The sequence below is a fragment of the Uranotaenia lowii genome, chromosome 3, assembly GCF_029784155.1.
Source record: "Uranotaenia lowii strain MFRU-FL chromosome 3, ASM2978415v1, whole genome shotgun sequence".
Lineage (NCBI taxonomy): Eukaryota > Metazoa > Arthropoda > Insecta > Diptera > Culicidae > Uranotaenia > Uranotaenia lowii.
Genome location: NC_073693.1, coordinates 89,458,485 through 89,475,891, shown reverse-complemented (window position 1 = coordinate 89,475,891; position 17,407 = coordinate 89,458,485). Strand labels below are relative to the sequence as shown.

At 39.9% G+C, this 17,407-nt stretch overlaps 3 protein-coding genes across 3 annotated transcripts in view; all 3 read right to left on the bottom strand.

Annotated features, from left to right (window-relative positions):
• Positions 1-17,407, bottom strand: part of LOC129752381 (uncharacterized) — a 260,154-nt gene that overhangs the window by 172,685 nt on the left and 70,062 nt on the right. The window lies entirely within an intron of this gene.
• On the bottom strand, positions 2,013-2,902 carry LOC129754169 (brachyurin-like). The gene has a single exon (XM_055750061.1). It carries the CDS (start codon positions 2,899-2,901, stop codon positions 2,083-2,085), a length of 819 nt encoding a protein of 272 aa, XP_055606036.1. The 5' UTR covers position 2,902; the 3' UTR covers positions 2,013-2,082.
• Positions 3,211-17,401, bottom strand: LOC129754168 (transcription factor btd-like). Its single transcript, XM_055750060.1, has 2 exons — positions 16,890-17,401; positions 3,211-5,593 (listed from the first exon to the last, which is right to left on the bottom strand). Exons 1-2 carry the CDS (start codon positions 17,323-17,325, stop codon positions 5,064-5,066), a joined length of 966 nt encoding a protein of 321 aa, XP_055606035.1. The 5' UTR covers positions 17,326-17,401; the 3' UTR covers positions 3,211-5,063.

The window sequence follows — 17,407 nt, the reverse complement described above, 5'->3', positions numbered from 1 at the left end:
CGCGGGGAACAATATTCATGTATGTTATCATTTCCACGAGCGAGATAGGATTCAAAATCCAAAAGAATCGTCTGTTGGTTGGACTGCATCACTCGTGTTTCCTATGGTTCACGAACCTAAGGGATTTTTTTTCACAGCCTGCTCGCGCTTTGGCGAACCTTTAAGAGTAAAAATCGTAGACGAGTGGGAGTCGGCACTCGTGTACACGATTTTATTAGTCCTTGGAGGCACGTATACTGCGCACAAGTAAAGTTTTCGGGTCCATAAAAGTTCCAAATCTTCCCAGGAGTTGTCTTCGATTAGTATAGATGGGAGTTCAGATTTCACAGCAAGTAACACTCCACCTCCGGTTGACTTTTTGCTGTTTAATGGACTACGGTCGCATCGGAAGACTGCATAGTCCGGACTGATAATCTGACTGGAAAGCGTGCGGTCATTCAGCCATGTATCTGTGAAGGCGATGATGCCATAACTGGAGCACGATGTAGCACGCAGGTAATCGACAACACACGAATGTACACCATATAGAAGAAACTGATGGAGTCAGACGATTCGGGTGCAAGGCGGGAACGACGATCACTGAAAAAACACAATCCATCACGCGAAGAAGAATGGCCAATGACAGCATACTTGCCTCAAGTGCAGGCTGGAGAAGCCCTTCACCACAGACGAACTCAGGGCCCGGACGACTGTTGACGCAGGCAGGAAACAGCGCGTCTGAGTCGAAGGGCTCAGGGGTCTCCGTAATTCCTAATTTGTTGTGCTCCGGAGCTGGAAACCCAGTAGAGATAGTAGCAGGAGCGTCGTACGGATGATTTTGCGAGATAGATCTGTGGTAAAGCGGAAACTGGGAACGCAAGCAGGATGGTTGGGTCGTAATGGGGTACTTGCATGTAAAGGTGATCTGGAGAACCCCTTAGCCTCTAACAAACTCAGGGCCAGGACGACTGATGACGCAGGCAGAAACAGGGCGACTGAGTCGAAGGGCTCCGGGGTCTCCAAAGAGCTCAAATCGATGCGTCCTAGTGTTGAAGCCCATGAAGAAACCCAAGAGTGTTGGTGGTCATTTTAGAATCTGTGATTGGTTGAAATTTCATGACACAGGGAAAGTGTTCCAGAAGAATATGAGTACTTGCCTGGAAAAGTAGGCTGGAGGACCTCATTGCCACTATCGAACTCAGGGCGGAGACGGCTGAATACGCTGGCTGGAAACTGCGCGACTGAGACGAGGGACTTTGAGGCTTCCCAAATGCCAAGAACGTTGCGTCCCAGTGAGGAAAACCAAGCAGCGCTGGCTTTTCCTCCAATATTCTTCAATATATGAAGAATTGTCGTAAAACAATCTGCCGAGGTTTAAGATCTCGTCATCGTCGTTGGCTAAAATGGGAGCCGAGTGGAAGATGCTGGGAGAGCCTACATCAGGGCCGCTGGAACGGTTGTGGATCGACCAGGGCCAAATACGGTCGGGATAGTAGCTTCCATAGGTTGAAAACGTTGAACCGTTGGGGCAGGAGTCAAAGGCTGTCGGCTGTAGTTTTTTGGCTGATCCACAAATTCCCGAAAGAGCAACCCTGTAGGCCACGTCATGGGGTTCAATGCAGCATCTTTGTACATAGGATCCAATCCAATTTTGAAAGACACATATTTACAAGTGGACCCATCAACTCCTTTCGGTAGCAGTCGTTTAATTTCAACCGGTGTAGAAGGATTCAAGCTGCGGGATAAGTCTAAGATAACACAGCTGTTTAGTTTCGAGACGGACGAATAAAGCTTGACGGTTGAAGGAAGCTAACTCCAAAAATGTACTGCTGCACTTTCAGCTGCTGATTCTAAGGCCAAACCTTTCATGGGCGGTGGACTAGGAAGTTTAAGTGGAAAAATGTTCAAAGGCTTCTGTTTTTCTTTTGTACGGAGTTTTCATCCTCTGGGATGATTCATCCCTAGAGGAAGGATTTGTTGAGAAAGAATGTTTAAAACAAATTAAAGCATAGATCCATTTTTCTTGTCTTTCATTTATTATTTCATCTTATAAAATCTTACAATCTGTTATCCAAATGTAATGAGTATGACTTCAGTTAACATTTACTGCTCAGTGGCTTCCCCAATAATCTCTCGAATCCACTCGACATGAGCGCTGACCTCTTGAAGCGCACCCGGATTACCCTTTTCGCAGGCAAACTTCTGTCCGAAACTGGTCAACCCAACCAGCGTGTACTGTTTGTATCCCTCTCGCTTGAACACCAACGGACTTCCGACATCGCTGACGCAGTTCGGTTCCTGTTCCTCTCGCTGGGCACAGAACCGACCCGATTCTGGGGTCACAAACTCGAACTCCTGCTGGCAAGTTTCATGATTCAATACGGTCAACTGGGTGAATTCGAGGAAATCGGCGGCACTGGTAGTGTCGTAGTTCAACATTCCGTAACCACTGGTCAGGAGCTGATCGTGCAGGTGCTCTTCGGTCGCTTCCGGAAGCTCGATCGGCTTGATCCACGGGGGCAGACGGATGTTGTCGTCGGTGAATTTGACCAGCGCGATATCGTTCTCGAATGTTTCGTAGTTATATCCGGATCGAACGAAGTGCTCCAGGGCCGTGAACTTGTAACGGAACTTGTTGTCTCCTCCGTCCAACAGACATTGGGCTCCGAGAGTGACTTCGATTTTGCTGGAACCTTCGACGCACTGAGCAACGGTTATGACAAACTTCCGGCTGACCATGGCCCCGCTGCAGTACCGTTTCTTGTCCGGGAAGGTCGAAACGATAAGAGCATGGTGCGGGAACTGGCCATTACGACTCTGTTCTCCGTTGGCCGTTACTTCAGTGTTTCCGGTAGATTTGCATTCGTAGCAGGTGGCCGAAGCTACCAGGCCCAGGGCGAGGATTGCTGTTAGGAGCTTCATGGTTTCGAAGGTTGATGAGAAGTGAACTGATTAAGTGTAGATTTGGTCTTAGTATTTATATTATTCAGTTCGAGTGAACGGTAGATTGACAGTAACTTAATACAAACACTTAAAGGTGAAGTGCTCTTCTCGAAAGTTTGCTGGTAAATAATCCCTCTCGAATGCTTGACTACCACTAAGTGATGTTAACTGGCGTTATCACTAAGCAGTTGGTAACTTGAAGATGTTTGATTATAATCAATGTATTTTTAATTCCTGAATTAGGCACGGGTTCTGTGATATAATATTAAGATAGAAAAAACGCACACGTATCATAATTTTAAAACATTTCTATATTACTGTTGATCGATTTGTTTGTTCCACATTTAAAAAATAAGATCTTCATGTTGCATGTTGCTGTGTAGGGCTATTCAAATGGAAATATTTTAAGTGTCCACCAGTCGAAGTTTGTGTCCAGTTCGCATTTGAATTCGAGTTTACTGCCTTTTCAGTTGTACAACTCTTTTTGTTTGCAGATGGGAGTCTCCTAGCGAAATATATGGAGTTACAGATTATTGTGATGATGTTTACAAGCGCGGTCATGTCTTTTAAGCTACATATTTTCAACTCTAACTCTAAACGCGAATCGCTCAATAGCTCTACGATGCATAGGTATTAAGCTTTTGCATTCGTTTTTTTTTCAAGTTTGTATCATTGTTCAGCTAGTTTAATGTTTAAATAGTTACTCACTTAGACCTCACCAAAAGTGAGTTGGTTTTGCTTTTTAAAACTAAAAAAAAATCAATAAAAACCCTTAAGTTTAACAGGAAAAAAAAAGAAAAAAATAGTGTTCACCTATCATCAACTTGTTTTCTTGGATAACGCCTCCAAGAGTATGAAAGGGGAAAAACTTTGTATCGTTTTTATAAACAGTTTTTGTATTGTTTTTCAAACATCTGTGTTTTCCATACGTGATTTTTTAACCTTAACTTATATTGCAAGAAATTTCGTCTTTACAAACGAAAGAGTTTTTTTTTTTCATTTTAAATATTGACAAGAAAGATGCGTTTTTTACAAAAAAAGAGGAAACAAAAAAAGTTAGATTAAACTTGTTGGAGAGATAGCTCAAATATTCGATAAGAGATGCAACGTTGTCTGGTGGCAACATTACGAATGCCTGGTTTGTGTTGTAGAGAAGATTTCTCCTGTTATGTGCTTTAAGAATAATTGGAAAGCGATCTTAATGAATTGCCTTGCTTTATTTTATTTTGCATTCTCTAAGTTTGTAACAAAAGTTTAAGTTTTCTCGGCTCTAAGTTCATTATGCTTAGTTATTTGTTAAGTAGAATAGTTTTTTTTATTCTTCCACTCATGGGGATTAAGCCTTTCAAAACTACACATACATATTTAAAACAAATCTTAAGTATTTGACAGAAAAGAAAATTCGCATTTTTCCTACAGTCTCCGATTGTTCACCTGTTTTACAATTACACTGTTCTGATTCGATTTCCTGTACTATTCTTCTACCAAAAAAGGTCACATTTTCTTAGATAAATTAAAAATTTCACTACCTGCTACAAGCATCTCACACTACATTTACATCTTTTCTGCGTGTAGCAAACGCTCGAATCTATAAAATGTTTTTTTTTATTAATTTGTTTTAACTTATCTTCTTTCATTTAACATCAGCATGAAAACAACTAAACATAATTTTTGGTTCAAAAGTGATCGTTGCCCTTAGTTCAGTGTATTTAGCTGGCTACGCTAAGAGAAAGCTTTTCGCTCGAAAGCGTACATGATAAAAGCACTCCAGCGGCGAAAAGCACTTCTAGTAGGTGGCGACACCTATCAATTCAACATAGCGCGCGCGCCATACACCTACATAAACTGTACTGTTACTTTTATGTGATATAATTTATACTAGGCCATCCTACTTGTGTAAAGATTGTGTTAAGCTTTCGTGAAGAGCTTAAACATTGGATAAAAAAAATGGAAATTGCTAGAAGCGCGTGAAAATGCATCATTCGAGAGCACAAACAAAAGTATCAAAATTGCGAGCATGACACCCCTTCTTTCGGAACATTCCCGAATAGAGGGGCAGAGTCCTAAGCTTAAACATAAAGAAATAAAACTTAGCGCGGAATTTCACGTGTAAACCACTTCTAGAATGAGAGCTAATCGTCTTACGAAACGAGCGGCCGCGGTCCAACCGAGGGCAGTGAACCGGAACCGGAAAGGGCAGCTGCCGCGGCAGCCGCCACTGCACTAGCCATAGATTCCTCCAAAGCGGCGGAAACATTACTACCGGGCGAAGCCAAAGATGCGCTCATCATTTTGGCCGGTGATACAATCGCAGAGGACCCTAGCGGAGAAATGGCTGAACTACTGCTGGCGGAGCTGCTACTACTGCTGCTGATACTGCTGCCACATCCGACAACGGTCCCAGACCCAGCTCCGGTCGTCGTTAGCACCAGCGGCGAGGTGGCCGGATTCGTTAGGGTGCTGGTGTTGGTGCTGCTGGTACTGTTGCTGCCGGTCTGTTTCGATGATGCCATTTTGGGTGATGTGAGCTGCGAAGATGAGGAACGAGCCGGGGAGGATGCGCTGTGACCACTGGCAGTCGGGGAAGGATTCGCAAACAGTACTCCCTCGTACTGGACACCGTTGAACTCCATCGATACCACTAGCTGCTGGTCGCCCTTGGAAGCGTCTCCTAGAAAGGGAAGAAAAAAGAAGTTTTTAATAATCTGGAAAAATCACGAAAACAGAATTTTCTATTTTTGGAAATTTTGGGCGGCTTTATCGGTGAGTATTATAAATTTGAAATGATAGTCGGATAGATCAGTGGATGAAAATTACTAAGGAGTTGAAAAGAGTCGAGTCGAAGCCCGGAAGGACAACGAACCAGGACCCATTTGGAAGTCATCGATACATGAACCAGATCCACTGGAAGGTCGTCGGTGCAGAGTCATATGGAGGTCGTTGAGCTGGGGCCACTGAAATGTCAGCGAGCCAGGAACCGTGGATGATTGAAGGACCAGGAGCCAACTGGAGGGTCGTCGAATCAAGAAGCCAGGTGGAGGTCGACAAGCCAGGAAACATGGGAGGTCGTCGGCGGACCGCAATCCATAAGAAGGAAAGTCGTTGCTCCATTGATGAGGCGTCGCGACAAAAGATGAGCGTCGAGCCGAAACCGTCGGACCGGAAACCTAAGGGAGGCCGACGGGCTGGGAGGCGAAGGCCTCAGGGAAGGCGATGAGGAGAAAGCTTCAAGCTGAAGCATTGGAGCCGAGACCAGAAGTCAGTCGGATCGGAGCCAGGTCGGATCATGGATCATGAATGTCGTCGGATCGGAGCCAACTGAAAGTTCGTCGTACCTCGAGGCCAGTTGGAGGTCGTTGAGCCAGGAATCATGGAAGATAGACGGGCTGGACCAACTGGTAGATCGTCAAACCGGAAGCCAGAAATAAGGCCGTCGAGCTACAACAGGGGCGATAGCGTCATGCAATGAATGCGACGAATGAGGGCTGGTGCGTGCGTTGAAGAGAAAAAGCCCCATCTTTAAGAAGAGCTGCCGGAGGCAGTTGCGAAGATTGCGAATGTGTGTGTTGAGGAGGAGTGTTGAGCTTAGCCTCATCAAAACAATCGATTGAACAAATAACACCATACACATAATTAATAGCAACTGATAGTTGTAACCATTGAAACGGTAGCGAATTTTTAGAAATAAAGCATTCCAAATTCTACCGTCAAATAGTAAAGTCTCTCCTTTCCACTGCCCAAAAGGCTGCATCAATAGATTCATAAAGAAAAAAAAATAAACGAATTGGAAAATGAAAAAGAACTTTTACTATAAATGCACGGAGTGTGTTGGAACTTTAAACGTCTTTAATGTCACCCGCCAATCCAGGTATTATTAAACCGATTGAAAATAACTCGGCGGACACTCTTCTGCTGCCTTCAAAGAGATGTGGAATCCATCTGAGACGGCCTTTGACTAGGATGATAGCTGTTTTCCGTTTCGATACAACCTGGCAACCCAATTGCAAGCTAGATGATGGATCGGTCAGTTGTGCTAGTGATTGTTTAACATCGCCTGTGTCTCAAACATAATAAAAGAGCAAAGAGGGCATGTTCTAAGTAAGATCCCCCATTCTCCCCTTTCTAAATTTTCAATGCAAACGTTCTAATCGACTTATTCCATGCCATGGGCTTAATTAGACCCAAAACAACACTCGCAACTTGCCCATTATGGGACTTTGCCGAATATTTTCGCCCTTATGGGCGATGGGCGCGCTCGCAATCCTGATATACGATTTCTCATGTATTAAACAGAGAATGCAATAGCCTTCACTCCAATTTCACTCCGATTAGCTGTCATTCTAATGGAAATTTGTATAAGAGTAAAGAGCAAGCTTTATTCTTTTTAGCAGGCCCAAGCTCAATAGAGCTATGCCGAATTCGTCTAGCAAATTTAGAGCTAGCAAATACATCTTGCCCTTATAGAGTCAGGTTGCCAGAAGGCCAGGCCCATTTTTAATTTCAAAATGTTGATCAAAAATCCTGGTAATATAGGGGCAAATTTGGTCAAAACCCAGGAATTACTCAACACAAATCAAGAACAAAAAAAAATTTTCATCATCACTTTTTATATGATCTTTTAGGCTTTCAAAAACCTTTTCATGATTATTCTAATAAATTTTGCTCAAAAAGTTTCGTTTTGGTCGCATAAATTTTTTTTTTCAACACAACCTGTTTATTTTGTTAATTTTGGCTTATAAAGTGAATAAATCTTAGCAAAATCCGAGTTTTTTTTTTAAATGAAATCCGGGCAACCGGGCTGGACCAGACTTTTGTATTAAATATCCGGGCAACCCCAGATAAAAGCGGACAATCTAGCAACCTTATTATAGAACCTTTTCGAATACCTTTTGCTCACAATGAGCTGCCTAATATGTAGGTCTTGCCAGTATTGGGCGAACCAAACACCTTTTGCCTTTAAAAGGTTTATATTTTCGATCTAACCCAGGTTAGGCCAATCCAGATCACGTTCCTCTACCTTAACAAAAAAAAGGTAAGTCAACAAACAAAAAATTGGGGAGGTAGTAATTTAGCTACGACCGTTAAACGTAGAATAACGCAATTTTTTTTCTTGTCAATGTATAGAATAGGTGAACTTATGGTGTATTTACGTAATGATCAACATATGCCAGTGTCAAAATGGAAAAATCTATGACTATGACAAATTTCAAGAGAAGAATTTAAACATGTGGCTTAATCTTATCACGAGACATAACCTGAGCAAATATTACGACATAATTGGATCATGCAACATAATCAGACCATGTTACATGATCCGACCATGTGACATAATTCAACCATGCAATATTATCGACCATGTGACATAATTCGACCATGCAACATAATCGATGATGTGACATAATCTGACCATGAGACATAATGGAGCATGTGACATTATCCGATCATGCAAAATAATCGACCATGTGGCACAATCCGATTATGCTACATTATCGAACCGTGTGACATAATCCGACCATGCAACTTAATCAGTCCATATGACATAATCAACCATGTGACATAATCCGACTGTGGTGATGCCATAAACATGCATCATACTGTAAGTAAGATTTCCTATCAATATAGTCATGTACGCCTCCACCGCATATTACCTCGAGTAACATGTGTCGCCTGTGCGCGCTGGCACAGCATTCGCGTGTAGGCCACCAACCGTAGCACATCGGCTCGCTGTCACAAGTGGCGACGAAAAAAAAGTACCCGACGCGTGCTGGAAGAGTTTAAATCTGTGTTCGGAATGGGTCTTTGGGTCTAGAAATAATTTGGGAAATGCACCGACGCGTGTGGAAGTTGAAACTAATATCGGCATTTGAGGAAATGGTTTAATAAAAAGTGATAGTGAGGCTGGTCGATAAATGATTTCGAAGAGTTTCCATCATTGTGAATAAAAAAAAAAAGATTGAGAAAATATATGGGAATACGTGTTAATTTGTGAAAAAGGATCAGGGTTTCACAGTGATGAAAGATGGGTTACAGTGATTGGGATTGGGATTGGGAGTTATTTCAGCAAATTGAAGTAAAGGGAAATTGGTAACTTCCCTGACAAAGGTTGAATTGGTTTTTGTCTTTGTATGGAGTTGATCAGGTATGTAAAATTTCTTCATCGAGTTGTGAACGCTAAATAAAAGGAAATTAGTACGCGTATTCTGGGAGAACGGTGTTCTCTGGTGTCACTGTATTGCTTTGAATACAGAAAAACGTGAGCCAACGGACTTCACGATTTGGTTTCACTGTTAACGGTAAATTAGCGCCGCTCGATCGTATGATCGTCTAAACAAGCTATGCAGCCGACACAGTGCACTGGCTGTGTTCTGGCAAGGGAGAGAGAGAGACGGCTTTGGCTACATTGTAAAAACCCGTCTGCTATCGGAGTGCCCACATAGATGCGGGTGCTCGATTAGCTTTAAGTTTATTTCAGGGCGGCAACACAGTAGAAGGAAAAGTGCGCAACGATACCTAAATAGGTGTGTTGTTATTTTCAGAGCAACGGATGACGATATGAATCTACAGTGGTGTGCATAATTTTAGTTTTATGCTGTTTTTCTTGGAAACAGTAGTAAATTTGTATTTGTACGAATGAATTTATGTTGAAATTTTATGTTTTATAGATGGATAATATATCCGGAAATATGTACGTGGCGTATTTTGCGTTTAATGCGCATTTGTTGGTTTTTAATGAAGATATGGAGTAAGATATCTGAGTACATTAAAAGACGAAGAGTTCATGGAACAATGATATGATATTCTCATTGTATCAAGATCAGGGGACTGAGATAAACGGAGAATCATCATCAATGATCAAACAAATTTTGCAGCCAATGATTGAATTTGTGGTAATTTGTTGCAATTTGTTAAAGAGAATTAGAAGGTTTAAGATAAAATGAGTGAAACCGGTGCTCAGAGAGAGTGAAAATGTGCTTATTATTGCAAATTGTTGCGATTTGTTAGATTTGTTAAGCAGTTGTGGAATTTTGATCATTACCGTTCCAAATGCAAAGAATTCTCTCTACACTGCAATCCCTCGATCAAGATCATACACAGAGATTTTGGGTCCAAGTGTCCGAGAACGAATTCAAAAGCCAAACATAAGTAAACGAATGGTTGCTGGGTTGGCGCAATAGTTTGATCGACTATGATGAATATTTATGAACGACTTCGATGTTGAACAGGTTGATTTTATCTGCTTCCGGAGAAAACCTAATAGTTGATTAGCAATTTTTGTCGTGAAATTGAAATTATATTTCATTGAATGAATTGCCAATGAGGCGTAGTTAGGCAGCTGTAGAACATATATGATGAAATGTACATAGAAAACGCAACACTTTACAGTATTCAATTTCATTAAAATGTTATGTATGATATTAAATAGAGGCTGGAAAACGATAATCATGGGAAATTTAACATTGGATTCTTGAAGCATTATTTACTGAAGATACAGACTTATAAGATTGAGAATTTAGTAGTATTGAAGGAACCATTAAAAAAAAAGGCTTGAGATGATTGTTTCAATAGCTTAGAAATAATTTTGAGCATTGTCGAGAATAAAAACAGAAGTTTACTCAGAACTGGTTTTGAGTGAAGAGAAACATTCAAGTTGATGATTTTAGTGGAGAAGGCATACAAGAAGTTGAGTCATTTGCGTGTTGAGTAATTTTCAAAATGAAATATCATTCATTTGTTCTAGAAATCTAAGTGAAGTTTATTTAGAAAGTTTTAAATCAAAAAAGTTTGACGTTCAACAAATGCCATCGGACGTGTTTATTGATATTTACAGAATGATACTGGAATTTTGGTTAAGAGTAGCGGATTTTTTGTAAGCGATGATAAGTTGACATTTCCGTTCATGCTCTGAAATGTTTCGAAGAATAATTTGTTTTTTTTTAGAGATTGCTAAACTAATTATAGGTTACTTATCAATTTGGACAGATCGGGTATGCTTGATTATGTTTTTTTTTTAAATAATTGTATTGTTTTAAAATGTTTGAATCATGATGAATACATGCATGGACGAGCCAAATGTTTGATATGTTCATTATAGATAAAAGCTCTGAATATTAAGTTATGAAAAAAAACCTTGTGAGGTTTGTTCAAGATCCAATAATATTAAAAAAAAAAAGTGAAAGAATATTGTGGTGCTGGTTAAAAAAAAATGACAAAGAAAAAACGATGAGATGAAACGTAAACGCGTTGAAGTAAAATCAGATCGTATGGTGAGATTAGTCGTTCATTTCTAATTGTAATGTACCTACATGTGTACGATATTCCAAATTCATACAAAATTGAAAATCTTTCAGAATTATACAGGCCTAAAAGGGTTTAAATAAGTTACTTGTCATAACCTTTATCATTAACAATTTTTTTTTATAACCGTTGTTATAGAAACTTGACAAATATTATTTTATTCGTTCATTCAATTGCTTTAGATTTGGGCGTATAGAAATATGATGTTTCAATTTTCGAAGAATGGCGAACCTAGCAATGTAGGTAGCAGTAAATGGCATAAAGATGCCTCCAACAAAATTCCTTTTGGAGCACATAATAACGGTAATCCACGATTTTTCTCCTTTATTCCGGATGTCTTTGTGTTCTCTGCTTCATGCCAGGTGAAATCAGTTTTTATTCGAAATTCTTTATATTGAACTGTATAATAAAAAGGAAATTATGACAAGAATGAAAAAGCGCATTTATTGCACTTCGTTTTTGAGATAGATGATGATTCGTATGATTATCGATAAATGATACAGTTTCGAAGAAAAATTGGAAACTTATAGTTTACTCAGAAATGGTTTTGAGTAAAATGGTCGATTTGAGTATTCTCAGAATTGGTTTTGAGAGTAAGAGGAGGAAAAAAAACTAGTTACCGAAAAAGAGATAGTTTTATTAAATATGGTTAAGAAGTTTTATGGTTTACTCAGAAATGGTTTTGAGTAAAAATGTTGATTATTCTCGGAATTGGTTTTGAGAGTATTGAAGAAGAAGAAATGAATAGTCATGGGAAAAGAAAAAGCTTGATCAAATATGGCTAAGAAGTTTTATAGTTTGCTCAGAAATGGTTTTGAGTGAAAATATTGAGTATTCTCAGAATTGGTTTTGAGAGTAATGAAAAAGAAGAAATGAGTAGTAATGGGAAAAGAAAAAGTTTGATCAAACTTGGCAAAGAAGATTTATGGTTTGTTCAGAAATTGTTTTGAGTGAAAATATTGAGTATTCTCAGAATTGGTTTTGAGAGAGTAACGAAGAAAAAAAATGCAAGAAGCAAAATTAGTTCAAAGGAAAGAAAGAGTGTTGTGTTAATTTTGATAGAGAAATGTTCTTAAAATCAGCTTTCAGTTACAAAAAAAAAAGATAGCTCAGAAACACGATTTGAAGGGAACATAGATTAAAATTAAAAGAAAAATGTATTTATAAAAGAACAGATCACGTGGTGTGTAAGGTTTTCTCTATATTTACAGAGAATATTTGATAAGAATATGAGAGCATAAGATAAATCAAGTTTTCATATAAACTGATAATGACATTTTATACTTTGTAATTTTAGAAAATCTCTTGATGAAGAACCGTCCAAGCCTTTACTTGGAATTCCTTGTGAATTGTGTTGACCTGACCCGTGGGTTTCTGGTAGGTTTGAATAAGTATAAGGTGATCCAGAAGCAATTTCCTCTGAGGTGATAATTGATAACATTTATAACATAAGTACAATTTATTTACAGAAAAAAGACATACCTTTGGTTCGAAAAATGCACTTCATTTGAAAACAAGTTTACTCGTTGATAATTTCATACATACATACATACAAATACTAAAAAAATTGCGGATAATGTCTATTCATGATGACTCTGTGATTCGAAAGTTTTATGCTAAATAGGAGATTTCAGCATTTAACGTAGTACATTAAAACCTCTGGATTGACTCTACTAAAATAAATTTGAAGCAAATTAACTAATGGTGAATTTTTAATTGTTATATGAACTTCAATTGATAAAAAAAAATGATTTAATTTGTTACATTTAGTAATGGGTTATTATGTAATTTGTTTATTAGTTATAAAATAAGCTGACAAAAATGTCGTAACGTCTTAGGTAAGAATTTTCTTAAATTTCTTATTTCATCGTTTGAATCGGATTTAACCCCAAAGTCATCGAACATAAAATAATTCAGAAAACAGATTTTTGCGGAGCGTAGATGATTATAGGTTCTCGAGAGAGCAAATCTATGCCTTAAAAAAAGGAACGGCTTGACTGATGATTCTGTAAGCTGAATATTGTACACCAGGTGTATTTAAAACGATTTTGTTCTCGTTTTTATGGGATTTTAAATGTATTCAATATAAGATTAGACTGAAGAAAAGAAATTACTCAGAGCTGAATAAAATAAAGAAGTTTATGTTTACTCAGAATTAGCTTTGAGTGAAGCTACATAAGGTTTACTCAGAAACAGTTTTGGGTGAAATCATCCAACATGTGAACTAGGAATAAGCTTGTAGAAAAAATTCTTAAACTTACTCAGAAAAGTTTTGAGTAGATTTGATTGGTTACTTTACATCAGTTTTGCATGTTGTATAGATTTGCTTGTTATATAGATTTGAATAGAATAAAAACAGACATGGAAAATGCATATACCTAATATATTCAAAAGAAAATATCGAGCTAATTAAGATACTGAATGAAACCTTTGATTGATGACAGCTTATTTTTCGGTCGTTGTACTTCTATTAAAAAGAAAAGAAGAGAGATGAGGGAACTGATGCTTGAACGAAAGTCTCTTCTTATAAAAGAAAAATCAATTAGATATCTGGTGGTACATCACTCATTCATGGTAAGTCAATGGATAGAGAAATACCTCAGCGTTGTTTCTTGATAAAGTTTATAAAACTTAAATTGTAAGTGATTTGAAGTATTAGTTCAATTCTTCGGAAAAGGATACACCGTGGAAATAGGTTATGAAATCCGATTCAAGGCTTGACATGGAACAATACGGAACAATAAAAGATTAATCAGCTTCTTATCATAAGACGCAATACAAGTGTTTCAATTAATAAAACATATGCCAGATCGTAAATAAATGTTCACATTGCACCATATACATTACACCTTTGAACGGGCTCACAATAACTATAACTAATTTATTTAAAGAAAAAGGGAGATGTGGTGATGCCATAAACATGCATCATACTGTAAGTAAGATTTCCTATCAATATAGTCATGTACGCCTCCACCGCATATTACCTCGAGTAACATGTGTCGCCTGTGCGCGCTGGCACAGCATTCGCGTGTAGGCCACCAACCGTAGCACATCGGCTCGCTGTCACACCGACCATGCAACATAATTGGACCATGTGACATAATCCGACCATGCAAAATAATCTGACCATATAACACAATCAGACCATGTGACATCATCATTATAGCAACATTATCGGACTATGTGACCTAATCTGATCATGTGTTATTATCCGATCATGCAACATAATCTGACCATGCAACATAATCTGACCATGCAACATAATCGGGCCATGTGACATTATCCGACCACGCAACATAATCGACCATTTGACATAATCAGATCATGCAACATAATCCTACCATGCAACATAATCGGACCTTATGACATAATCTGATCATGCATCATAATATATCATGTGTTATTATCCGACCATGCAACATAATCGGACCATGTGACATAATCGGATCATGCAACATAATCGACCATGTGACACTATCCGTCCATGTAACATAATTCGACTATGTGACATAATCTGACAACGCGACATGCAATGACATGTAGGATCCCTGCCACTGGGGCCCATCGACACTGAAGTTCTCCGCCGCTGGCTATCTACGCTGCTGGCCGTCATCGTTGCTCACTGGTCCATGTTGCTTCACGGTTGCCATTGAACTACTGCAAATTGACATCTGAGTCGGATTATTACTGGTGGGGTCCAAACTCAGATCGAAGCGCAGTAACGTCTGTTCAGTTCAAAGGCAAGCAGAGGAAGAAACCGAGTCGACCGACGAGCCCTTTGTTTTATACCTTTCGTAGGCAGGGAGAAACAAAACCCATCAAAGCAGGCGTTGGTGATGACGTCATAATCCTTTAGATGTAATTCTACGTCAAAAAATCTCCTGATAGGATCTACCAATATGGAAACCCGAGAGGCCCATTTTCAGGGTTCTTTCGTGACTGGCACACAACGATCAGATGTGCTAGAGAATGCTTAACAGCGTTTCTTTCATAAATTGTGAAACAGCAAAGAGAGATTTTTTTAGGATGCCATAGTTCGTATGATATCCTTTAGACGGTATACTAGCTCTTTCACCATACACAAGGGATAAGGGGTGTATAAGGGACAAACTCAATGAACGAGGATGAGCAATCGCTAGCACAACTGGTCCTTCCAGAGTCTAGGTATCGATCAGGTAAGTTGTACAGAGGTGAACGAATTGGATCATCCTAAAGGACGAACATCTCGGAAGGAATAGTTTTGCAGATGTATGGAGTTGGACCCTTATATGGGACTAGGTCCGGTGCTCCAAAATTCTCAGCAAAAAAGACGACCCCATTCGTAGAAAGAGGTGAACCAAGGAGCAGCAAAAGTGTGGCCTATTGGTAAGTTTGCGCGGAGAATCACTTATGTGCACACATCTTTCAAGACCTGGAAGCTGAATTTGAAGGCGCTTTGCCGTCATTCTACGGACGATGCTAGTTTGGGAAGCACATTGTTTGAAAACTACAGTCCGAGCTCTATCACAAGCTCAAGTAATAGAGTTCAAGGGCCTGGGCTAGTTCACCACTGCGGAGAAACTCGAAATAGCACTCTCCATTTTATGTCGAATCCCTCATGGGCAGCAAACCCTCAGCCGTAATTCTTAAAAAAGCATATGGAGGAATTCAGGCTTTCTCGCTAATGACGGTAGCAAGTGTTAAAGTTGAATAGTCCACTTCGGCGATTTCACCCTAAGCCCGATCATCAGAGCGTAGCTTAAGCGTAACATGGGGCACGATGGTTTAGGAAAGAATAGTTTGTGGAGTTTTGTTACAGCATCATGATGAAGAATAGGTCAGCACATAAGGTCACTGGCATGGAGATTCAGAGATGCCCATTGACTGAAAATTAAGAGAATGAGCCTCAAAGTCAGTGTTGGATTGACCAAGCCGATAGAAGTCAACATAGAAAATTCTTCCAGTTTAACGCTAGAAGGGCAGAAAGTTGGAGTGCTTTCAGTAACTTGGCGGCCAGTACCGCCTGCTAGTGGTACCAAAGATTATAAACCCGGATAAGAAAGGTTCGATTCGCAATTGCGAGTCTCCAATACATCTGGCGGTCACACTCAATCTCTCTTCGACTGAAAATCTGAATGTTTAACTCAAATCCGTGTTGTGCGGGTGCACAAATCGTTGCCTGCGGAATCCATTTGCGTTAAGTGACCTGGAAACTGGATCACATACATAGCTGGTACCATCAAAAGACAGTATTAATCGAGATTTGGAAGAGTACGTTCTTACTTGGGCATGCGCTGTGAAGAAATGGAATTGAAATCAACATAGAGGTCTTTGAACTTTCGTGACACCCAGAATAATCAAAGATATGTTTTGGAAGAGTATGAGAGACAAGCTCTTAACAACAGCAATAGCAATCGCTAGCATAACTGAGCTGTCTGAAGTGTCTAATGATTGATAATGACAGTTGAGCATTAGTCTCGAGAGAATCCTGCAAACGACCTCCTCGGGATTCCATAGGGCCTTTACCCAGTACAAAGGTTGAACTTGGTGAAAAAAATAAGGTCAAAATTTAGGATTCACCTAAACTATCATACAAAACTACTTTAACTTTTCTATGAGTTTTTCGTCACAGTGAATTGCATAAAATGTTGTAAAGTAAATAAAAACAGATAAACGTTGAACACAGAACTCACCTCTGCTAACGAGCTTAAACTGCATGCCCATGATACCCATCGGGGACACCGGACTGCTAGCTCCACCCTGAGCCGATCCGGACCGATTCTCCCCGGTACCACCGCCAGTCGTCACATCCATCGGTCCGGAACCACTACCGCTGCTCAAACGATCCGATCCGTTCTGCTGGGGACGTCCCACCGGACTAAGTTGCTCTCGTTGCTGTTGTTCTTGTCTTTGTTGCTGTTCTAATTGTAGTTTCTGTTGCTTTTCCTGCAGTTCTCGTTCCCGCAGTAGCTGCTCTCGTTCGCGCATTTCTCGTTCCCGCTGCTGATGGTGTTGCTGCAGCAACTGTTGCTGTTCCCGTTGGAGCTGTTCCAGTTGTTGCTGCTGGTGCCGCTTGATTTTATCGGCACTGTCGCACTGTTCCGCGAGTCGTTGTTCCCGTTCGAGCATGCTGAGATTCAGGCTGGCGATGTGGTTCACTTCCCTTTCTCGTTGGGCTGCGGCCAGTGCGGCGGCAGCGTGTTCCTGGATA

Bases quoted from the DNA above. Each gene is read 5' to 3' on its own strand.
- LOC129754169 (XM_055750061.1), bottom strand. From the start codon at position 2,901: ATGAAGCTCCTAACAGCAATCCTCGCCCTGGGCCTGGTAGCTTCGGCC.
- LOC129754168 (XM_055750060.1), bottom strand. From the start codon at position 17,325: ATGCTCGAACGGGAACAACGACTCGCGGAACAGTGCGACAGTGCCGAT. The intron at 5,594-16,889 runs GTGAGTTCTGTG...TTCCCTTTCTAG, and splicing joins GTTTAAGCTCGTTAGCAGAG to GAGACGCTTCCAAGGGCGAC.